Here is a 25,783-nt window from a genome sequence, read left to right on the forward strand (position 1 = left end):
TTTACACTCCTTCCTTATTTCTTCCAGGAAGACTTTCTGTGCTGGAGACCAGATCATATTGTCCTCAGAGGTTCTAGGTCTCTCTCAGCTAGGGTCTTTTCCTTACAAGAATTTTTCTATGGATCCAACTTTCCACTGGCCTTTTTTTCATTTTTCTAAGACCTTGAGCTGGGGAGGGGCTGGTTCACAGAGGTTTGGTGTTAGGATCCATAGAGGCTTTACTCACTGAGTGTAATATCTCCAGTTGTCCAGTAGTGGGCACTGGTTGCTTTTTCTGGAGTGTCTGTGACCTTGATTGAGACCCTCCCCCTTGGCCTGGAGAGAGTGATTGAAGCTGTTAAATACTTTTGTCTTCAATCAGCGTTGGACTATACTCTGGGGTGAGATCATCACTCTCCCTATTGTCAGCTGGGGTGGTAATCTGCTCACACACCTGTGCCTGTGTCAGAAAGTCTGTAATTTTGTTAGTTCTGGGAAGAGGCTTCAGCTGAAATGGAGGTGTGGACTCTGAGTTCCTCCTGACCAGAGGAGCCTAGGGATGGTGTCCGCAGCTCTCCTGCACCGAAACTGTCCCCCTCAAGCCCTGTTGGCAAGCTCCTGAGGGTCAGCACCAACACCAAAGTCTCTGCTCCCTAGTTGACTCAAACCCCAGCAGTCGACCATGCTCTAGCCCTACTGCTGGTCATATGGTCCAGTTCTCAGACCCGCAGGCTTCTGGGTTCCAGCTCTGCCACTAATCAGGTTGATCTGAGGCTGATCCGCCCTCTGAGCCCAGACTCACCCAGGACTGTGGAAGACAATTCCTGAAGTAGATGTTCTTGCTCCTGGCTTTTCTTTCTGGGTTTTGTTGATAGGATTTCTGTTAAGAGCTTTGTTTCATATCATATATGGGGAAAGATTCTCTCTACCATATTAGCCAGAAGTCTGCTCATTGACTTTCAATAAAAGCTTATCTATCATTCTATCTTTCTATCTATCTAGCTATCTCTATAAGATCCTGGAACTTATTTTGTGAATTGCAGACCACTGAAAAAATAAGTCTTTCAAATTAAGGATACATAGAAGACTATATTGGAGACACTATGAATTTGTGGATAGAACATTGAAAGAAAACATGGATTCAAATTCTTTTTCCCATGCTTCCTAACTATGTAATCATGGTCAAGATACTTAACATCTCTTTGCTTCCTTTATCTTATCTGTATAGATGTGATGATGTTCTCTCAGATCCCTTATAGTTCAAAATCTATGACCATGTAAGATTTTATTTTAATGAATTCTCAGATTTCAAAGTAATGGGATCCAAGTATCTAAGAACTGGACAGGACCTAGAAGATGATTGGCATAGCCAAATCGAATTCCTTACATAACACATCTAAAACAGGAGTCATTCACCAGTTGCTTGAAGTCAGTTATCAAAGAGGAACCCTTTTCTCCTAAGGTAGTTTATTCTTCTATTCCTGACACTATGGTCTAACCAATTCTAAGTCATTGATTCCATAATCCTATCATTTTTGCCAGTATTTTAAATTGTGTAGCATATGGACATTCTTTTCACACAATAAATGTTTTTGGTCTATCAATACAAGTTTTATAAGATCCCTCCCCAATAAACACCCTTAGAATCTCTTTCCTTATTCTTCATTATTACTTTTATATTTATTATCTAATACAGCCAAAGCCTCTCATTTTACTGCCTAATTGCTCCCATCAGTAAACAGTGCCCTAAGACTGTGTGATTTGTCAAGCAAAATGCTGAACTTGGGAGTCAGAAAATCTTAACTTCAATTTCAATTTCAGGGGTCACTTCTAATACTTCCCAACTCAATGACAATGTTAAGTAAATTCAATGGCATCTTAGGGTTTCAGCTTTAACATCTGTAAAAGAGATAATTATAAATTTAGCATGAACTTTGCAGAGTTGTGGAACTCCTATGGTTATGCAGGTAGAGTACTTAGTGAATCTAAAATGCTTTAAAAAATTTTGGGTTGTTTTAGCCATTTCTGCTAAAGAATTTTATATATTTTTTTCCTTAGTTGTAAGTGCTTTGGACTAATATCATGGAAAACATTTCACTTCTAGTGTTGTAATTAATGTCCCTCTTAGTGTCTCTTTGTAAGATGATTTTAATTTTTACTCAAATATTAAAGGAAAGTTCATGTTTGTGCTATACCATCCTTCGACCCTTAGTCCAACAACACTGCAATGATTGGGCCCCGAGGTAGACTAATATAACAGCAAAATAACCATTTACTATCCCATAAGGTCATAATTTAACTCTTTTATATATATGCTTCATATGTTGCATAAGGATTCCAGATTCATTCTTTCAGGAGAATAAGAGTTTAACTGGGAGGGGAACTTAGATTTAATGGGATGCATGTAGGTCTTCCTGGGATGACTTTAAAAAGTCCAAAAACCTTTTTCTTATACTTGTGACTTCTGAAGAGAGTGAGATTGGGAAGGAGTAGCTATCTGCATTCTTATTATTTTTCTATATTATCATACTGTAGCATCTTACCACAAACTAGGAGGTACAATGGATAGAACACACAGACTAGTCAGGAAATCCTAATTAAATATTTGACTCCAGGCCTTTGTTTGCTGTGTGGCCTTGAGAAAGTATTTTAACATTTGCCAAAGTGAATGTTGTGTACAGACCTATTTTTTACTCTTGCCATTTCTCTTGGTGTTGTCAGGTCACAGAAAACACATCAAACAATCTTCAACCCTTTCTGAAGTCACAATGGCTCTTGGGTAGAGTCGCATAGTTCACATGAAGGATCAGTGCATTAAGGTGGATCTGGCAAGTATATTCTCAACCATGATTATGATTGTCATAAGGTTACCTTGACATTGTTGAACTCATGAAGCATAACCTCTTCTTATCATATACCCTGGAAAATTTCAATTAGCTATTGTTTGAACAATGGGCCTCATCTTTGTGATTCTCACAGAAAAGCCAAATGACATTCAAAAAATCTTTTTCACTTGGAAATTCAGCTGGGGCATGGCTTATCTTCAAGCTGAGGGATATAGTCTATGACTTAAGTATTGGTTGATGATGATCAACTGAGAAGGTTATGGAAGTCTTAAGTTCATCTTTCCAGGATAATGTACTTATTACTAATCAATCTGACTTCATCAGCATTGAATAGTTCAGATGTTACTTATGGTTTCTAAGCTTTACCTCCGAGTTAGCAATAAACTGTTGACACTTGGAGAAATACTCTAATCTGGCAACATTAAGTGTCCAGGTACTCATTTTGCTTTGAATTAGAACATTTTTTCATATGACTATATATTGCTTTAATTTCATCTGAAAATTGCTTATTCATATTTTTAACCATTTATCATTTGGAAAATGACTGGTATTTTTATAAATTTGATTCAGTCCTCTTCAAATTTTGGAAATTAGTTTTTATCAGAAACAATAGCTGTGAAAATTGTTCCCCAACTTTCCATGTTCCTTCCTGTCTTGGTTGCATTGGTTTTACTTGTGCCAAGTCTTTTTAATTTAGTGTAATCAAAATGATCTGTTGTACAATTTTTAAAATTCTCTATTTCTTGTATGGTCATAGACTCTCTCTCTCTATAGGTCTGAGAGATAAACTATTCCTTGCATATGGCATCACGTTTTATGTCTAAAGCATATACCCATTTTGACCTTCTCTTCATGATATGTTGTTCTTTGCCTAGTTTCTGCTTTTTTCCCCTGGTTTTCTCAAGTGTTTTTTTTTCAAATTTTGAGTTTTTATCCTCAAAACTTAAATCTTTGTTTTTGTCAAATAGTAGATTACTCTAGTCATTTCCCTCAGTATCTGAACATGTTCTAAAGACTTTTCAGTGCTTCTCCATGATAGAAGAACTGGTCATGTCTGACAATCTGTGATTAAACAGAACATATATAAACATGTTACTGAAACATGAATTTGGGTATTTTTCCTTTTATGATGGTATATTTGTATAGAAAATACAGATTACTATAGTTTTTAGTTTACCTAATCAAATTCTTTCATAGCAGTTTGATACTGTCTTCTCATCTGACAGAAAGATTCAATAATGTCTTTGATCTAAATTAGGAGTTCCTAATCTGCATGGCATGTGAGAATTTTTTGGTGATGATTGTATTTTAATTTAATTGCTTTTTTTTCACAAATGTATGATTTTTTAAAAAATGCATTTAAAAATCATTATATGAAATGTAACCCACAGGTTTCTATAAAAAAGACTAAGAATTCCTTATTGGGATGAGTAACTAATTTGTAGAAATGGACTAGGATCTCCTTAGGGGAATACACACACACATGTAAACATACACAAACTTCCACAAATAAAATGTCATAGGGTCAACTTTAAAGAGGTGACTACTTGTTATAATAACCTAATAATTATTATCTAGTACAGTTTGCTTCTAAATGTGTGATACCCAGTAGAACCTGAATCCCTATGTCTCTCTGTTACCATATGTCATCATATGTCAATGTGTCATTCCCACTTCCTATTGAATCCTGAGAGATAGCAATTTTTAAAATTATAAAGGATAAGCATATTTATTCTACTACTTATATTTATATTAAAATGTCATACAATTGAATTTGATATCCTTATAGACTTTGAAGTTTATGAGAGTTTTGAACAAAAAACTCTTGAGTATGTGGTAGTAGATTTATTCAGTGGAGAATGATTTTATGGGAAGGGCCTTGGCCACAGTAAGGAGTGGTGGGAAAAGAAGATGAAGACAAGAAGTGTGATCAACAACCCAGTACACAATTCCCTTCAGCGAGCTTATTCCGCTTATATATCACACTCTGACTCCCCAAAACTGACAGTTTCCTTTTTGTGGTCATCTCTGCCAAAGCCTGTGAGGCAGAAACTTAGCAATTTATGATTTTTGTTTTCTAATATTATCTTTTTTTTGCCATTTTAATGTGACTGCTGATAGCTCCCATTTCATCTTGATAGAAGTGACTGGTATAAACTTTCACCATTTATTTATTGTAGACACAAACTAATTTTTGCATGTTTGAATTGTTTCTTTGAATACAAAATCTCTACATCAGAGACATTTGTTGCAATAAAATTATATCATCATGAGCAAAATCGTTAACATCTCTGTGTTTGCATTATCCTATCTGTAAAAAATGAGCATGATGTTCTATGAGATCCCTCATAGCTCAAAATCTGTTTTCATGTAAATGTTTATTTTACTGATTTCTCATAGTTCCAAATAATGGAAACATAGAATCTAAGACTTAGAAAGGACCTTGGATATCTTTGCCAAAGCCAAACAAAACTTCCTTCATAATACATCTAAAACTTGGTCGTTGATCTGCTTGAAGGCTTTTAATTAGGACAAACCTCTTGAGATAACCCATTCTTCTATTCCTGCCTCTCACTCAGGTTCTCCTAGCTTTATGTTATCTAATCCTACGATTCTTTCATTTTTTTAATTTTATTTTTTTATTCTCATTTTGTACAAATGTTTTTTTACATTAATAAAATGTTCTTGTTTAAGAGTAAACAAAATACCCCTCCCCCCCCATGAATATAGACTTGCTTGAGCGATAAAGTAAAGGGGAGAGAAAAAAATTAAAAAAAAATAGTAATAATTGTAGGTATGGCCAGGTGGTGCAAAGGACGAAGCACCATCCCTGGAGCCACGAGCACCCAAGCCCTCATCCAGCCCCGTAGACCCAAAAATCACCCAGCCATGTGACATGCAAGCCACCTGATCCCCACTGCCCTGCAAAAAACCAAAAAAGAAGAAAAAAAAGACCCAAAATAAAATAAAATAGTAACAATAGTAGGGGTAGCTGGGTGGCAGACAGAGCATTGGCCCCTGCACCCTCCCCCAAATAATAATAATAAAAAATGTGCTTCAGTCTTTGTTCCAACACCAACAACTCTGTCATGGGTGTATCACATTCTTTATGGTAAGTCCATTGCAAAAGTTGCTTTCATATTTTTCCAACATTGCCATTGCTGATCGCAACTCCCTCCTTTCTTATTTCTCCACTACCATGTAGTATATTTTCTCTATCCTTTCACTCTGACTCTGTTGTAGGGTAGCTGAGTGGCACAGCAGACAGATCTCTGGTCCTGGGGCCAAGAGGCCCTGAACCCCCATGCCACCCCTTAGGCCCAGAATCCACCTGGCCCTATGGTCCTGGACAGGCCTTCCAATCCCAGCCCCTTGCAAGAAGTAAAAAAGAAAATGTGCTATACCTGACCACTCTCCTCCCATGGTCCATCCTGTCCTCCTTTATTCACATCCCCACTCCTTCCCCCTGCTCCCCCCTTCTTCTTACTCCAGATGTCTATATCCCATTGAGTATATATGCTGTTTCCTCTCCTTACCACCTCGGATGAGAGCAAAGGTTCCCTCATTTGCCCTTGCCTCTCCCCTTCCATATCATTGCAATAGCTCATTGTAATAAAGAAAAATCTTATTATATGAAATATCTTGGCCTATTCCCCCCTCTCCTTTTTCTTTCTCCCATTACATTTCCCTTTTTTTCTATTGATTCCATTTTACACCATATTTTATCTTCGAATTCAGCTTTCTCCTGTGCTTCAACTATAAAAGCTCCCTCTACCTGCTCTATTAACTGAGAAGGTTCATATGAGTATTATCAGTGTCATTTTTCTATGCAGGAATACATGCAGTTCATCATCATTAAGTCCCTCATATTTTCTCCCTCTCCTCCAATCTCCATGCTTCACCTGAGTCCTGTGTCTGAAGATCAAATTTTCTGTTCAGCTCTGGCAATTCCAGAAGGAACATTTGAAATTCCCCTGGTTCATTGAAAGTCCATCTTTTTCCCTGGAAAAGGACACACAGCCTTGCTAGGTAGTTCATTCTTGGCTGTATTCTAAGCTCTTTTGCCTTCCAGTATATTATATTCCAAGCCCTATGAGCTTCCAATGTAGTTGCTGCTAAGTCCTGTGTGATCCTGACTGCAGCTCCACGATATTTGAACTGTGTCCTTCTGGCTGCTTGTAATATTTTCTCTTTGACTTGGGAGTTCTGGAACTTGGCTATAATATTCCTAGGGGTTGGTTTTTTGGGATCTCTTTCTCAGAGGGATTCGGTGGATTCTCTCCATTTCTATTTTGCCCTCTGCTTCTAGAATATCAGGGCAATTTTCCTGTAGTAATTCTTTGAAAATGATTTCAAGGCTCTTTTCCTGGTCATGACTTTCAGGTATTCCAATAATTTTCAAATTATTTTTCCTAAGTCTGTTTTCCATATCAGTTGTTTTTTCAATGAGATATTTCACATTTTCTTCTAATTTTTTCACTCTTTTGGTTTTGAAGTACTGATTCCTGATTGCTGGTAAATTCATCAATCTCCCTGAATTCTATTCTTTGTCTGAAGGATTTGTTCTCCTCAAAGAGTTTCCTTACCTCTTTTTCCATCTGGCTAATTTTGCTTTTTAAAGCATTCGTCTCCTCAATAATGTTTTTGAACTGTTTTATCTATTTGACCTAAGCTGGTTTTTAGCATGCTATTTTCTTCAGCCTTTTTTTTGGATTTCCTTGACTAAGCTGCTGACTTCATTTTCATGTTTTTCCTGCATCTCTCTCCCTTCTTTTCCCAGTTTTTCTTCTAACTCCCTCATTTGATTTTCAAAGTCTTTTTTGAGTTCTCTCATAGCCTGATCCCAATTTCTGTTTTTCTGGGAGTCTTTAGATGCAGGAGCTTGTGTTTCCTCATCTTCAGACTGAGTATATTGATCCTTCTGGGGATCATAGATAATGTATTTCTCAATGTTGTTCCTTTTTTTTTCTCTGCTTGCTCATTTTCCCAGCCTAAGCCTGTTTTGGGGGTGTTTCCTGAGCTTTTGGGGCACTCCCACAAGGGTCTCAGTGTGTGAGGCTCTGTCTTCCCTCCTGGTCTGTGAATAACCATATGCTCTCCTGTCTGCCATGGGCCTGAGGTGGAGGGGGCCGCTGTTGTTCTGTGTGGGGGCCTAGACTGTGATCAGGATCTGAATGTGGTCAGAGCCCCAGAGTTCTTTTCCAGGCGTGGAGGACAGAGCTCTTCAGTCTCTCTTCACTCCTTTCTCTCAGGTCATTGGGCTCATGCCCTGGAGGCTCCTGATTATGGGCTCCTGCTTATCGGCTCTGCCTGCTTCTGTTCGTGGATCTGGGCTGCTGAAAGACCATGCTGCTCACTGTGTGCCCATGCTCACTCTGGCAGAGGTCCCCCATTGTTCCCCCACTTTGTGCCCAGTGATCCCCAGGGTGTAGCTCAGGAGACTCCCCTGCTGCTGTGAGCTGGGGCTCCCAGTGCCCTGGGGCTGCCTCCGGGAGGCTGAAGTTCATTTGCTCTGGCGGGCTGCCCCTCTGCTCTTTTCCAGGTTACCTTAAGTAGGAGAACTGCCTCTCTGGGTCCCTTTGTGGGTTCTGTCTCTCGAAAGTTTAGTTAGAGTACTTAGTTTAGAAGTTTTATCAGAGAGCGCCTAAGATTGGATCCTTTCTTGTCGCCATCTTGGCTCCGCCCCTCATTTTTGTAAATATTTGAAATTGTGCTGTATATGCCCATTCTCCTCACTCAAGAACTACTTTTAGTCTATCCCTCTCCAAGAATATACCTTGAGAATCTCTTTATCTATCAATATGCCCTTTATATTTATTAGGGACTCCAATATAAATGTCCAAAACTCATTAGTTTATTCCCTAATTGCTCCCACTCATTAACAGCATGTTTAGACAAGCAAATTGTTGGACTTGGAGTCAGAAAAATTCGACTCTAATCACAAATGTCACTTCTGATATTTCCAAACTGTTAGAAAATATCAAGTAACTTCCAATTTTATAGTATCTGGAAAATAGGAATAATGGTGACTATAGCATGAACTTCCAAAGGTCATTATGAAACTTGTGAGATTATGCATGTAAATTTTCCTTAATTTCAAGGACTTTGGCCTAAAATGGGGAAAACATCCCATTTCAAGTATTCTGAGTAATGCATTTCTGAGGCTTCTCCTTGGAAGACCGTTCTAATTTTTTTCCTGATACATGAACTCTAAGGGAAAGTGCATATTGGTGCTTTACTGCCCTTTGGCCAATGGTCCAACAAAGCTACAGTGCCCAGGACCTGAGCCATATTCACTTATTAATATACATTTCATATTTTGCCTAAGGTTTTCAGATTTATTACTTAAGGAGAATAGGGTTTCTTGGGATAGCTTAAAGAAGAAAAAACTATATGGACCTTTCCCCCAACCTCCAAATACCTTTAAGTAATAGCTCTAAACAAATCCTAGAGTGATAGAACCTACAAAATGATGGAGTGAAACAATTTTCTAAGGCAACTTAGAAGGTAAGCAGACAATGTTTATTGCTTCAAGGTAAGGGAGGAGTGCAGACCAGCTCAAACTTCACCAGCAAAGCCCCAGTACCAGCACACAAAGAGTTTGCCTAGGGAACCATTGCATCAGCAGCTGTAGTAGCTGTTTCTGTAAGGGAGTCAAACAAATGGTTAGAAGGAGATTACAAAGATTTCTTTGTAAGCACTAAGGTGGGACTCTGCTTCTTTGCCCAAACTGTCCCAGGGTGACAGCCCCTGCATACCAGAGCTTCCAGTTCCAGAGGAGAGAAGACCCTTATCCCATTTCCAGGGAAGGAAAAAAGTTGTTACAGATTTACAGACAAGAGCACAGACCAAGAGAGGAGTTACCACCTCTCCTTAGATCATACTACCTCCGAGAGCCTGAAAACTTATAGGTTCCAAGCAGTATTTCTAAAAACAATTGTACAAAACCCTTAAACTTGGGACAGTGTGCCCTCCAGGCTGGAAGCAGAGAGCCTTATTTTACAATTATTTTTTAAAAATTTTTTAATTTTTTAAAATTATTTTAAAATCAAATAATTGAATGGGGAGAAGGAGCAAAAAGAAAAATAATATGACTATACAAAGTTACTATAGTGACAAGAAAGATCAAAGAACATGTTCTGAAGATAAAATCAAAAATCCATTATCCAAAGACTCCAAGAAAAAAAAATGAATTGACCTTGGGCTATGGAAGAGCTCAAAAAGAATTTTGAAAATCAAGTAAAAGAGGTAGAGGAAAAATTCGGAAAAGAAGTGAGTCATACAGGAAAATTATGAAAAACCAGTCATCAGCCTGGTAAAGGAGATACAACAAATCACAGAACAAAAGAATTGATCAAATAGTATAAGAGGTACAAAATTTAATGAGCAGAATAATGCCTTAAATAGCAGAACTGGCCAAAAGTAGAAGAAGGCTCAAAAGCTTACTGAAGAAAATAATTCCTTAAACATTAGGATTGAGCAAATGGAAGCTAATAACTTTATAAGAAATCAAGAAACAATAAAGCAAACCAATAAATTGAAAAAATGGAAGTCAATGTGAAATATCTCATGAGAAAAATAACTGTAATGTAAAATAGATCCAGAAGAGATAGTCAAAAATTGTTGGACTACTTGAAAGTCATGAGTCAAAAAAAAGAAATTATCATGAAAAATTGTTTAGAATCAGAAAGAAAAATAGAAATTGAAACAATTTACAATTTCCAAATCATCCTGAGATTCCCAAAATTAAATCACCCAGGAACATTATAACCTAATTCCAGAATTCCTAGTTAAAGGAGAAAATATTGCAAGCATCCAGGAAGAAACAATTCAAGTACTGTGGAGCTAAAATTATAAAAACACATCTTCTAGCAACTTCTTAAATAAAGGATTAAAGGACTTGGAGTATGATATTCCTAGATTATAACTAGGCATAAAGTACCCAGTAAAATTTACCATACACTTTCAGAGGAAAAGACATGGTCATTGAAATAGGTGATTTTCAGACTTTCCTGAAAAAAATTCAAATTAATAAAATACTAAGCACTATCTCATACCTATTAGATTTGTCAATAGAAAAGAAAAAGAAAATGACAAGTTTTGGAGAGAATGTGGGAAAAATGAGAAATTAATATATTATTGGTGGAGTGATGAACTAATTGAATCATTCTTTAGGACAACTTGGAACTATGCTCAAAGAGCTAGAAAATCATACATCCTTTTGTCCTAGCAGTACCACTTCTATGTCTGTATTCCAAAAGAGATTAAAAAAAAGTGAAAGGTCCTATATGTACAAAAATATTTATGGATGTTTTTTCCTGGTGGAGAAGACTTAGAAATTGAGGGGATGCCCATAAATTGAGGAATAGCTGAATAAATTGTGGTTTGTGATTATAATAAATATTCTCCTTAAGGAAAAAGAAAGTAAACCAAAAGACAGGAAAGAAAAACATAAGAGATTTTTTTTAAAAAGGGAATGTAGTATTCATTCAGATTCTGTGGGGTTTTATTTCCCATCATTTCAATTTCTCATCAGGTAACTAGGTGATGCAGTGGATAGAATACTAACCTTACTTAGAGTTAGGAGGACTGGAATTTGAGTACAGTCTCAGACATTTGACTCTTACTAGCTGTGTGACTTTGGGCAAGTGATTTAACCCTGATTGTTTTGCATCCAGGGCCATCTCCAGCCATCCTGATTCATATTTGACAAATGGAACCAGATGACTCTTAAAGAGAAAGTGAGACTGGCAACTTAGCACGGCACCCCCTTGTTTAAATCCATGTGCTTGTCATGGCATCACCTTCCTGATATTTTGTTCTTCTTCAAGAATAAAGGACAGGGCATGAAGGCAAGAATTCCCAGAAACTCATTCCCTAGAAAACTCCAAAACTGTCAAATTATGACTCTAGTCAAAATTTAGAGGGGCAGAACCCATAGAAAGGCTGAGCAATAAAATTTCCCAGTCTAAGACAATTTAGAAATTCCACCAGAAAGGTCTGTTTCACCAGGACTGGGGGTTGGAAAGAAGCTGGAGCAAACCAGCTGCAGGCTTCGAGGAACAGTCCATGGGGTACCTGGATCCATAGCAGAGGGGATGGTTTCCAGACCTCTTGGCCCAGAGATCACTGAGGACAGTTTGAAGGGGTGGTGAGATAACTCTGCTGCACCAGAGTGAGCATGACATGGAGCACGAACCTCAAAGCAGCCTTGTGGTGGGAATTTGCAGTGGAAATCCACAAAGCCACCCATCACTTCCAGAGCTCCCACCCCACAGACTGTAAGAGGGTTGGGAGAGACTGAAGAGTTCTCACCACTCTCCCTGCGGGCAGGACTCTGCTATTTGCCTACACTCAGATCCAGGTCACAGTTTGGGTCCCCATACTACCATAGCTGAGCAGGAACCCTCTTCACAGGGACAGAGGGGAGGGCCTGTGGTCATCTACATACCAGAGCATGGGCAAGAGAACAATCAGAGTCTCTCATAAAATCTTGGAGGAATTAAGATCCCTGTGGGGTGTCCCCCCCAAGCCTTGGAAATGCAGTAAATCAGTCAAAGCCTGAGGAAATGAGCAAACAACAGAAAAAAGAAGAATCTGACCATAGGAAATTACTTTGGTCCTATGGAGAAAAATCAAAACATATACTGAGAATATGACAGAGTCGAAGCTTCTATGTCCAAAACCTTCAAGAGAAATAGAAAATGGACTCAGGTTATGGATGAGCTCAAAAAGGACTTTGAAAAGCCATTAAGGGGAGAAGCAGAAAAATTGGGAGGAGAAATTAAGGTGATGCAGATAAATCTTGAAAACCAAGTCAGCAGCTTGGTGGACGAAATAAAGAAAAATACTGAAGAAAATAACATGTTAAAAAACAGTTTAAGCCAAATGGAAAAGGCAACCCAAAAGGCAAATGAGGAGAAGAATGCCTTAAAAAGAGAACTGGCCAGCTGGAAAAGGAGATTTAAAAAAAGCTCTATAAAGAAAATAACTTCTTCAAATGCAGAATGGAGCTAAAGGAAGTAAATGACTTTACAAGGAATCAGGGAGAAATAAAACTATACCAAAAGAACAAACATTAGAAGAAAATGTGAAATATCTCATTGGAAAAACAACTGATCTTGAAAGCAGATCCCAAAGAGATAATTAAAAAATTATTGGACTACCTGAAATTCGCAACCAGGAAAAGAGCCTAGATTTCATTTAAAAAAAATAATACAACAAAATTGCCCTGAGATCCTAGAAGCAGAGGGTAAAATAGAAATCGAGGCAATTCACGAATCACCTCCTAAGAGAGATCCCAAAAGAAAAACTCCCAGGAATATTATAATTAAATTCCAAAACTCCCAAATCAAAGAGAAAATATTAAAACAAACAATTAAACAAGCAATTAAATTACTATGGCTCTATAGTCAGGATCACAAAGAATTTGGCAGCTTCTACATTAAGGATGTGTAGGGATTGGAATATGATATTCCAGAAGGCAAAAGAACTTGGATTACAACCTAGAATCAACCACCCAGGAAAATTGAACATCCTCTTTCAGGGGAAAAGATGGATTTTCAATGAAACAGGGGACTTTCAAACTTTCCTATTTAAACAGCCAGAGCTGAACAGAAAGTTTGATCTCTAAAGACAGTACTCTGGTGAATCATAGAGGGGGTGGATGAGAAGGACTAATTATGAGAAATTTAATGATGTTGAGCTGTTTGTATTCCTACATGAGAAGAAGGTACTGATAACTCATATGAACTTTCTAATTTATAAGAGCAGTTAGAAGGAGCATATACAGGCAAGACAAAGGAGGGAGCTGAACATAATGGTATAATATAGTAAAAAGATGGAATCAGTGGGTGATAAAGGAAAGTGTTGGGAGGAAGGGAAAGGAGAGGAACAAGGGGCTAAGATATTTCACATAAAAGAGTCAAGAAAAAACTTTTGCAATGGAGTGGAATGGGGGAACTTGAGGGGGAAGGAATGAACCTTCATTCTCATCAGAAAAAAAGCTGATTAGTGGATAATTTCTTTATTCTAAGTGTTGCTAAGCCAAAATTAGTTCAAAATTATAAACTTTGGTCTAGATATAAATTCAATAGTTCATTCTCTGGATATGGATGGTATCTTCCATCACATCTTCTACAATTTTTTTTGATTATTGTGTTGCTGAAATGAACAAGTCCATCATGCTTAATCATGACCCCATCTTGTTGTTTATGTATATAATGTTCTGGTTCTGCTCACTTCACTCATCATCAATTCATGCAAGTCTTTCAAGGCTTTTCTGAGTTACCATCCCTCATGATTTCTTATAGAACAATAATGTTCCATCACTTGCATATACCACAATTTGTTTAGCTATTTCCCCAATTGATGAGCATCTCCTCAATTTCCAATTCTTTGTCATTATAAAAAAGAACTGCTATGATTATTTTTGTACCTGTGGAATTTTTACTCCTTTCCATGATCTTTTCAGGATACAGACTTAGGAGTAGTATTGTTGGATCAAAGGGTATGCAAATTTTTGTTGCCCTTAGGGCATAACTTCCAAACTGCTAACCAGAAAATTTGAATCATTTCACAACTCCACCAACAATACATTAATATCCCAGTTTTCTGACATTCCCTCCAAAATTGATCATTTTCCTTTCTAGGCATACTGACCAATCTCAGAGGTTGAGATGGTACCTCAGATATACATTAATTTGCATTTCTCTGATCAATAATGATTTAGAGCAGTTTTTCATATAACTACAGATAGATCTGATTTCTTCATCTAAGAATTACCTTTCCATATCATTTGATCATTTATCAGTTGGAGATTAACTTGCTTTTTTATAAATTTTACTAAGTTCTCGTTATTTTAGAAATGAGTCCTTTGTTAGAAACACTAGTTGTAAAAAAAATGTTTCCTAATTTACTACATTCCTTTTAATCTTAGTTGCAGTGGTTTTGTGTAAAAACTTTTTAATTTAATGTAATCAAAATTATATAAGCAGTTTTAAAAATTTTTATAGGCAGTTTTTTTAAAATAATGTTCTCTATCTCTTCTATGGTCATACATTTCTCCCTTTCCATATATCTGAAAGGTATACTATTCCTTGTTCTCCTAAGTGACTTATTATATTACCTTTTATGTCTAAATCCTGCACTCATTTTGACCTTATCTTGCAATAGGGTATGAGGTGTTGGTCTATGGTTAGTTTTTGCCATAACATATTCCAGTTTTCCAAGCAGTTTTTAAGAGTGAGGTTTTAATCCTCAAAGTTGGAATCTTTGGGTTTATCGAACAGTAGATTGCTATAATTATTTAGTGCTGTTTCTTTTGCAGCTAATCTATTCCACTGATCCAGGTGGTTCCTGGGGCTGCTCCTGGTCCCCTGGGGTTATATCTGGGCTGATGCATGTACTGGACTATACTCCACTCTCACCCTGGTGCATTAGAGTATTCCTGATGATTTTTCAAGTCATCTTTGGTAATCCCTGAATTGAGGTCTGGAAACCACCACAGCTGCCACAGATCCAGGCACCCCTTCATCTGTTGCTGGATGGCTGTGAAGCTGGTTTATTCCACCAGACTGTGCAGTGGGACTGTTCTAACCCCCATATAACACACCCTTCCTGCAGATCTTTCAAGTTATCTTGGGTAGGAAAATTGTTTCACTCAATCTTTTTTGTTGTTGTTGTTGTTGTTGTTGTTTGTTTTTTTGTTTTGCAAGGCAAATGGGGTTAAGTGGCTTGCCCAAGGCCACAAGGATAGGCAATTATTAAGTGTCTGAGACCAGATTTGAACCCAGGTACTCCTGACTCCAAGGCTGGTGCTTTATCCATTACACCACCTAGCCACCCCTTCACTCAATCTTTTTATGGGTTCTCTTATTCTAGAATTTAGTTAGAGTCATTATTTAAAGGAGTGGTCTAGGGCAGAGCTCACAGTAGGCCCTGTTTTTACTCCACCATCTTGACTCCATCCCCTAATCCTTTAAAGACCATTTTGTCCTCTGATTCTAGGATTTAAGGGCAGTTTTCCTTTATTACTTGAAATTTGCTATTAAGGATCTTTTATTTTTTACCATGACTTTCAGGTGGTCCAATAATTCTTAAATTCTCTATCTTGGTTCTATTTTCCAGACCAGTTGTTTTTCCAATGAGACATTTTGCATTTTCTTCTAGTTTTTATTTTGCTTGACTGATTCTTGATGGCTCATGTAATCATTAGTCTCCATTTGCCCCAAACTATTCTTCAAGAAATCATTTTCCTCATTTAGATTTTGCATCTCCTTTTCCATTTAATCAATTTTATTTTTGAAGGAGCTATTATCATTTTCCATTTTTTTTTTCATTTCACAATTGTATTATTTTTTGTTTTTGTTTTTGTAAGGAGGTGGGGTTAAGTGACTTGCCCAAGGTCACAGAGCTAGGTAATTATTAAGTGTCTGAGGCTGGATTTGAACTCAGGTACTCCAGACTCCAGGGCCAGTGCTCTATCCACTGCGCCACCTAGCTGCTCCATCCCAATTTTATTTTTTACAGAATTTATTTTCTTCTGCTAATTTTTCTGTTTTCTTTTGCAAGATCTTGAATTTTTCTTGCATTTCTTTTCCAAATTTTTCTATTTGAGTTGAAAAATTCTGTTTTGTTCTTTCAAGAATGCTTTTGCATTGGACCCCAATTAATATTCTTTTCCATATTATCACATTTAGTACTTTTTCTACCATACTCTTCTGAGATATTGTTTTCCCCAGTCTTTTCTCCTCCTTTTCTCTGACCTTTTTATGTGTCCTGCTTTTCTCTGACTTTTAAAATTCATTTTAACTTTTGTTACTTGGTCCTTTCCCAAGATTCTTGTGTTGCTACCAACTGACTTACTCCCACACTATTGGTGATAAGAACCCTAGAGGCCTACTCACTACCCTGGGGCTGACCACATTGGGAATTGCAGGGGGTTATTCACCTGACCATCCACATTGTGAAAGCCAATAGATTGCTCATTGCCCTATCCATATATTGGGAATGCCAGTGACTCTCTTTCTGGGTCATTGTGTTGGGGACACCATTAGCATACACACTTGGTTATATTTTTTGTGTTGGAAATATTAACAGCTTGCTCTCTGGGCTGGGTCACCCAGTACAATTGTACTGGCTGAATGCTGGTCTAGGGTACCTGTGGTGGATTTCTCATAGCTGGTCTGTGCTGTTCACCCGTTGAACCAGAACTCCAGGGGCCTGTGCTGAAAATCTCTCCTGTAATTGAAACCTCTGATTGGTCAAAAGGACTGGTTTTCCGTTTCCTACCCAGGATATATTCACATTCTACCTAAAACAGATCATACTGAAAGTTGTTCCTCTTGTTCTTTTTTGAGTTCTGTCACTTCATAATCTGTTTAGAGACTTGATTAATATTATTTATTTTTAGGTTTTTGCAAGGCAATGGGGTTAAGTGATGTGCCCAAGGTCATACAGCTAGATAATTAGAAAGTGAGGTAAAATTTGAACTCAGGTCCTCCTGACTTCAGGGCCAATGCTCTATTCACTGTGCCACCTAACTACCCCAGTACAATATTATTTCTGAGGGATACCCAGGAAAGTTAAAGAAAATTCCTGCCTTCTCTCTGCCATTGTGGATCCATTTCTCTGCCTGAAAATTATTTAAGGATATGAAAGATGTGGGTGTTTTTATAGGCAACAGGGAAGGAGGAAGAAAATCAAGAGATCTACAAGATGAAATGGTAGACTGAGATAAGAATAATCTAAGGGGTGTATAAGATGATTAGAGGCACAAGGGATTTCTACTCAAAAAAGTTTGGCCCAGTAATTCAGAAAGAAAGAAAAAAATGGATTAAGTCATCTGTTGCACAGAGAATGACAAACACATGGAAGGAGATCCAACTGCATAATTTATTTTTATTGATATTTTATTTTTATAAATACATGTTACAGAAGTTTTTCAACTATCCTCCATATACATATGTATATTTTTAAGCCAAAAAAAATTCCTTCCACCTCCCTTCCCATCTTCTTCCCCTCAGCAATGAACAGTTTAACATTGTACAAACATACTTGTGATAAACATGTTTACAGATTAGTCTTTTTCAGTATTAGGATTAAGGGAAAGAGATATATCAGAGATATTCTTTATAAAGTGTTCATCAGATTCTGAATGATTAATTTTTATTTTCCTTTGGTTTTGGTTTTTTTTTCCTTCTTCTGGATGACCAGCTGAGTAATTCTGTCAGTGTACTTATTCCAGACAGAAATCACAGAAAAAAAATTAGCAGTAATTGAATAGGAGGAAGACAGCAGGATAGGTTCCTTTTGGTAAAATATTTAGCATTTTTCCTAGTCTCAAGTTGCCTCCTGAAATAATAAAAAATGATCTTTTTAAGAGTGGTTGAAGCCACACAGCCATAAATCATAGGATGCCATAATTGACAAGCCATATATTGTGGATGATGGAAATGAACAGGGAGGGGAGCTATATCACAAACATAAATAGACTACAATCTATCACTAAGAGCAAATGCAAGAAGTGGTATAGTACAGAACATGGTCAGAAAATGTGATCATCCACTCAGATATGAGAATGAGGATTATCAAATGAATAACATGAAGTTACACTAGTATTCAATAAAACCAGGTAAAGGCATTTGGGTTGAACATTCATTAAAGAATTTGTGATAAGATAAGCACACAGTGCATATGTTATGACAGGCATTTGCATAAAATAAGTATATTTGGATGAATTTTGATTTTTGAGAGTATACACATAAATTACAACTTACACGTGCCAAAGTAGAGAACTCAATTCAAAGATCAAGGTATTGGTTCCCTTTATTGGCTCTCCGTTCAAATGCTTAGGACCACAGTCTGAACTCCTGGTATCCCCCTAAACTAGAAAAGTACACTTCTCTTGGAAGACAAGTGAGAGTTTGAGGGTAGATAAAGGAAACAGATATAATATATCAAATGTCACTATAGAAGTAAGAGAGGTGGGTGAGGATAAGTCATCCAGGTCAAGATATCTTCTAAGCCTTGCATTGTATTTGTTTGAAGTTCTTTGGGGAGAAAGCAGAATTATAACCAGAAACAGATGCCCAAAACAAGAAACCTGCTACACATGGAAAAAGAGAGAGTGCACTGGTAACTGGAAAAGCACCTCATAGTTGAAGAGGCAGATAGAAAGGGAATAGAATGTGTTATGATAACACAGCTCACTTAAGATTAGCCCATTATGAGAATAAAGAAAGAGAAGAAAATGTCCTATTATAAAGCATCTAGAGAGTTTCCTCTTGTGAGTTAAAGAACTGATGATCTTAAAAAGATCTGACTTTCGAAACTGCCAAGACATAAGACATGAAATTAATTTTAGAATTTATTTAGCTCAACTTCTTCATATTATAGGTATAGAAATTGAGGCCTAGAGAGTTTAAGATCACACAACTAGTGAATGACAGAATATGAATGAAAACCGATATCTCATTAATCCCAGTTTAGTGATTTTTCTACTATTCAATTTCTATTCTCCCATGATTAACAAAAGGAGAATGTATTGATTAAATGAAATAGATGAGTAGCTCGAGGTCCCTTTTAGAATGAGTACTCTTTAGTAGCTCAGCTGTGCCAATCTTTACCACTCCTCCTAGTGTTTACTTTTATTTTTCTTTAGAAAAAGAAACCTGATGGGAGAAAGGGAGGAGTCAAGATAGAAGGTTAAGGCTGATTGGCTATATCTCCTTCCTAAAGGCTCCTCTATCTTCCTCCTTTAACTATAAGTAGTGACTCTAAGCTAGAACCGCACTTAGCTTAAACTTCACCCTTTTTTGAACTACAAGATGTCTTTTCTCCAGGCATTTGTGAGATGCAGTCTTACTGCCTTGTTCCTAGGTCTCTACCTACAACTAGCCTTTGGGAAAGATGACTATAATAGGTAAGCCACCACCCCTTATGGAGATATCTTTTCTTTGTCTATCAGGAAGAACCCATCTTCCATTCAGGGGATTTCAGATCCTCTCCTTTTGGGATTCATCTTTCTGTCTTGGTATTCATCTTTGATAATCAGATTCTATACACCCTGCCATAGGAAAATCTTGCCCTCTTTGCCCCCAAACCAGAAAACTTTTGTCTAGTCTGTAATTGCCTCTGTAGTCCTGAATAGAAGCGGCAATCCCAGTATAAAGTCTGAAATTTCTTACAGATCTGGCCTCCTTCTCAAAGACTTTTCATTCCTACCCTGGACCTAAATTTCTATCTGCTCCAAATCTCTCCCACTCCTTTCTTGTCTATAGGAAAGGAGAGACAGAAAGGCCACATAAAGAGAAATTCATTGCATTCTTTTTTTTTTAGATTTTTGCAAGGCAAATAGGATTAAGTGACTTGCCCAAGGCCACACAGGTAGGTAATTATTAAGTGTCTGAGGCCAGATTTGAAATCAAGTACTCCTGACTCCAGGGCAGGTGCTTTATCCACTGTGCCACCTAGCTGCCTCATTGCATTCTTTACTCACTGAAACGTATCTGGGTTGGCTTTCTTAGAGTTTGAATAGGGAGAAAAGAGGGCACTCTCAATCCTTGGTGTGTTTGCTTGTTTTTCCATACATAATGATATCGGACAATTTCAGGTCCCTGGTTCTTAGAATGAATAAGATGATTGCATCACTACTCTTTTATTGTGGGAATCCAATGTACCAATCAGGACCCCATCAAGTGGGTGCTTCTAAAGAAAAGGATTAAATGCCATAATAGGACCAGGGAATCTTGACCTTTAGTCAGTAATTATCTTTTTGGTCAGTATATAGCCACAGAGAAGGTTTATAGAAAACGTGAAAATAGAGTTCCTTGGGAAGGATAGTAACAATAATGTATCAAATGCCTACAGTGAGAAAGGCACAGTGCCAAGCATTTAAAAAACTTACCTTATTTAAAGTCACATAGCACCTTTGGGAGATAAGTAGTATTATTTTTCCTATTTTAAAATTGATGAACCTGAAGCAGACAGACATTAAATATCTTACTTGGGTTTGCATGTGTAATCATAATCTGAGGTTGGATTTGAAATCAAATCTTTAGGACTTCACCCATAGTACTATATCCACAGTGACAATTAGTTGTCTGTAGTAAGAAACAAGTCTCTGTTTCTTTTCTTTTTTTTGAAAGGCAATGAGGTTAAATGACTTGCCCAAGGTCACACAGCTAGGTAATTATTAAGTGTATGAGGTCAGATCTGAACTCAGGTTCTCCTGACTCCAGGGCTGGTACTCTATCTACTGCACCACCTTAGCTGCCCCACAAATCTTTGCTTCTGATGAGATGTCCATGGAACAATGGATGAGCTGGTAGAAAGCAGATGAGGTGAGAGTGGTAGAAAAAAAATAAGTTTGAAATGGAATGAGAATGAGTGATAATATCTATAAATAGATAAGTGGTGGGCATGTGCTAGATAACTAAAAGGAGGGAGAAAGATTAAATGTGAAGATTCAAATTGTCCCACTGTCATGATTGGAAACTAAGAATTTTGATCTCAGGTTATATTTTTGTTTTCCCCATATGTATAAAAGCTAAATAAAGCCATTTTAGAGCCTTTTAAAAAACTTCATCAATCATATAGACTCAAGTCTTAGAAAATCTTGGACTGAGAAGGCTCTGTCACAGATCACTGTGGAAAATAAAGTCAGTACATTTGTGAATTTCCCAATATAGCAGATGTTGTTCCAATTTAGATGGAAATTGGAGATTGGAAGATTGAATCTAAGATTACTGTCATTTCTTTCTGCATGAGACACATGGCCCAGGTCAATGACCTGAATTGGGTTGCCCAACAGAGTATGTATGAAATGAAGCTAAATGTGAATACCCACTTTCCTCTTAATTTATAGCTTTAGAGGCCCTGTTTGTATAGTTGCCCATTGCAGGGAGTTTAAAAGTCTCAAGAATTTTAAAACTTTGCCAGAAGTATAATTTTAATCCCTTTTCCTAGAACATAAAGCTGCCACAGGAAAAAAATGAAATCACCCTTCAAATATACAGATTCTAGTTACATTGTATCAGGAAAATGGGTATGCAAAGATTATATAAGACTAAAGTTGTACCTCTCCTGAACTCCCACTGCTTCATTCCTATTTCCTAATCTTAAAAGTGAGGACATGGAAAACAAATCAGTATTCCATCAAATTCTATCATTCTAGAGCACAAGTTACTTTGTATCTTTCCCAGGATTCTTTGGGAGCAGTTCTGGTCCTTTAGAGAAAAGAATGTAATTGCTCCTTGGCCAAGTCACTGATTATCTAGTCAACAACAGACTAATAGATCTTGATGACTTTCTCTCTAGACCCGTTTCCTTCCATTATTTGGGGAAAGGAACTGCTAGGGTGGGAGTCCCAAAGAGGAAAGGGACTCATAGCCTTCAGATCACTATTTATTCTTTGACCTTACACACTCTTCCCACCCTTCCTCCTCTATCAGATCATCCATGCCCTGACCACTTTATGAAACCACAGTTTATCAAAGGTTAGAAGGATTATCAGAGAGATGATCTGTTTCTTTATCTCTCCTTTACTAGGAAAAGACCACTTATTGTGAAAATGTCTTCAATACTGAAAGATAATATAACTGAAGAGACTAATATCCAGTGTAATGTTTCAACTCAAATGAATGAATGTGTGCCGGTGAGTATGGGACATATTTCATACAGTTACAAGGGGGGGGGTGTGAAGGAAGAATGAAGATAACAAAGGGAAAATATGAGGGGAAAAACAAAGAGGATGGGCAAGTACAATAAAGATATGTAGAGAGAGAAAAAAGAGAAGAGAAGAGAAGAGAGAGAGAGAGAGAGAGAGAGAGAGAGAGAGAAATATCAGAAGTCAGAGGAGTAGTAATGAAGAGTTCAGACATGTATGCAAGAAGATTGAGTGATTTCATGGTCAGTGATGAGGGTTGCACCTGAGGAAGAAAACTACCATACTTTGCCACACCATAGATAAGAAAGTTGATTACCTAGAAGTGGAGAGACATAAATCAGGGGGAGAAAAGGATGCAAAATATATTGTGGAGTAGAAGGATTTTCTGTTTAGAGAATGTTTCTCCCACACAGTGATACTAGCAACTCAGTTGTCCTTTTTCTCTTCTCTTTGCAAAGGGGCAAACCGTCACCTACCAATAAAACTAGCTGATACCCAAGGTAGTGTCAGGAAGAACTAAATTGGGCCAATTTTTTTCTATGAAAAACATCCCCGTGAAAGGAATTTCCCAAATCTTTGCTATCTTGAATGATATCTTATCATGTGTTTTTTTAAACCATATATAGTCCATCTCTCACTGACAATTACTTCTTTTCTATATTCTTTCCACTAAGTGATTTTTTTCTTTGGTGTTTTTCAGTTATTCTTGTCAAAGATACTGCAGTGGTTTTCCATTTCCTTCTCCATTTAATTTAGAGATGAAGAAACTGAATTAAATAGGTTTAGTGACTTTTCCAGGGTCCCACAACTAAGAAGGCTCCAAGGTTCAGATTTAAACTTAGGAAGATGAGTGTTCTTAACTCCAGACTTGGCACTCAATACACTGTGCACTCTCAGTCACATGAGCAGTTTAATAGTGGACTTCAAGAGATTATTTGTAGTATCTTCTGGTTAATGCAAATGAATGAAGAGCAATGAATTTGGAGTCAGAAGACATGTTCAGGACTTCAGAGTTCTGTAGAACACATTTGTAGAAATGTATGTATGTATGTATCTATGTATGTATGTGTGTGTATGAACGTGTGTGTGTTTGTGGATATATGAGTGTATGTGTGTTACAGAGAAAAAGGAAGATTCAATTAGAAAAGACTTTTAGGAAATTTCTTAACCTCTCAGGTCTTCATTTTTACTTATTTTAAAAATGAGATATTTGAACTAAATGACCTTTTCATCTAAACATTCTTTGAATAACATAGAAACTCTTATCAGCAAGTTCATCCAACATTCTTCCAAGGTGCACATCTTAAGAAATACTATTCATCTCCAGAAAGAGAATTGATAGATTCAGAATGCTGACTGGCATATTTTTTTCTTTCTCCCTCTAGCTTTTTTTCTGCACATGGTTAATGTTATGATTTATATTTATGACATCATATATGTGATGAGTTTGAATTTATTCGCTTATTAATAGATGAAAAGGAGTTATGAGGAAAATTGGAACTTGATCATAAAATAAAATTGGAAAAAAATAAATTCTCACCTAGCTCTGTTCCCATACAAGCTACCATCTAGAGACAGAAATGATACTAAAGCAACTTAGTCACTCAGATGATAGAGTACTGGGATGAGAATTATGAAGATTCAAATTGAAATATGATTTCAGACACTTACTTACTATGACCTTGTTCAAGTCATTTTACCTCTGATTGCCTCAGTTTCTTCAAATGAAAAAATTGGGACCATTATGCACCTGATTCTCAGTAGATTTTTAGAATAAAAAAAGGATAATACTTGATAAAGTGTTTAGCACTGTGACCTGAACATAGTATGTTCTTTATAATAGTTTTTCCCTTTCCTTCCCCTAAATGATAAGGTTTGTAATTCTAGGGGAAATTTGGGACCTGAAAGTAGGAAAAAAAATTTCCTTAAGAGAAGCCTATATGTACCAGTGAAGTGTCTCTTAGATGACTTCCTTTATGGAGAACTGTTCATTTCCTTCCCTCTCTCCATGGATGGCCAGACTGCCTAGTGTGAGATTCACTCATTCTTCTTACCTCATCCTTTCTAGTTACGTCAACATTCATACATTTCCCTTCCTCTTTCTTCCCAGATAAAAGCTTATATTTTGATGAGAAAAGAAGTTAACTGTTATCCCAAGCCTGTCCAGTACAAAGCCTGTATATGCCCACAGAACCCTGCAAGGAACTTCTCTTGGAAAATTTGCAATCAACCTAAAAAAAGATCAATATCTGGTATGTAAGAAAGAGATGTGGCAAAGGGAAACTGGACCAGAGGGCTCCCCAATAATGCAAAAGCAAAGGCAGCAAATGTTGCAAAGAAGTAAAATGAGCATTGGATAGTGGAGAAAAAGAGTGGGAAAAGAATGACAAGACTGAATCTAAAGAATAATATTTATGTTAAAAATTCATATGAAGTTTCAAAGGTACATGAATGGGTGAGATTTGAAAGACTGGAAGAGGGGTGGCTAGGTGGTGCAGTGTACCTAAAAAAAAGGAAAGACTAGAAGAGTTAAAGCTATTTTGGGAAACTTAGTTTGGAAATGGCTAAATGGCAGAAGGGCATTAATAAAAGTATTTTATATGAATGAATAAAGGATATCACTAAAAGACATATACTAATTTGGGTCTTGACTAAGCAGTGCTTTAGTCTGTCTCATCTCTGTCTCATTATCTACAGGTCCTGTGAGTGTATATTGTATGGCTGGAATTATTAATGAACCACAACTGTGTCTGAAAGAAGAGAAATAAAACATAATATGAAGCATTTACTATAAAGAACTGAACTGGAATCCTCAGGATATGGAGAAATGCCTGAAGGATGAGCAGCTGAGATCAGTGTGCTGCATGAGAAAAATATCCTAGGAACTTTTCTATCTGTCTGGGTTTTTCAACCTGTCTGGAATTTGCTTGTTTTTCTCCTCCAATACTTACACTTATTCCTGTGCCTTATAATAAAGTTGATTATCTCAAGAAAATTTTTTTTGTCATAATGTTATATATTTCTTGAATGTTGCTTTTTATATATAATTTCTTTTTTTTTAATCTTTCCTTTTCTTATTTATCTGTTTTCCAGCTATGTGCAATGGTAGTTTTTACCAATCATTACATACCAATGACTTTTATGTTTTTTTTCCCTCCTTCCCTTCACCCCACCCCCACCCCAACAGAAAGCATTCTAACATAGGCTCTATTTTTTGGGGGGGGTTGCAAGGCAAATGGGGTTAAGTGGCTTGCCCGAGGCCACACAACTAGGTAATTATTAAGTGTCT

The 25,783-nt window shown here is 37.1% G+C and overlaps 1 protein-coding gene across 2 annotated transcripts in view; it reads left to right on the forward strand.

Annotated features, from left to right (window-relative positions):
- Positions 1-25,468, forward strand: part of LOC141493776 (prolactin-inducible protein homolog) — a 120,463-nt gene extending 94,995 nt beyond the window's left edge. The window contains exons 2-5 of one of the 2 annotated variants that reach the window (XR_012470313.1): positions 2,701-2,798; positions 22,377-22,482; positions 24,605-24,746; positions 25,192-25,468. Coding sequence is in view for 1 of the 2 variants with exons in the window: in XM_074195108.1 (XP_074051209.1) it covers positions 19,655-19,749; positions 22,377-22,482; positions 24,605-24,746; positions 25,192-25,262 (414 nt within the window). In the remaining variant the exon portion in view is untranslated. Of the gene's footprint in view, positions 1-2,700; positions 2,799-19,488; positions 19,750-22,376; positions 22,483-24,604; positions 24,747-25,191 lie in introns of those variants that run through there. The other variant, XM_074195108.1, reaches the window with a different exon arrangement.
- The last annotated feature ends 315 nt before the right edge of the window (positions 25,469-25,783 follow it).

The sequence above is a fragment of the Macrotis lagotis genome, chromosome 7 (assembly GCF_037893015.1).
Source record: "Macrotis lagotis isolate mMagLag1 chromosome 7, bilby.v1.9.chrom.fasta, whole genome shotgun sequence".
In the NCBI taxonomy this organism is placed as follows: Eukaryota; Metazoa; Chordata; class Mammalia; order Peramelemorphia; family Peramelidae; genus Macrotis; species Macrotis lagotis.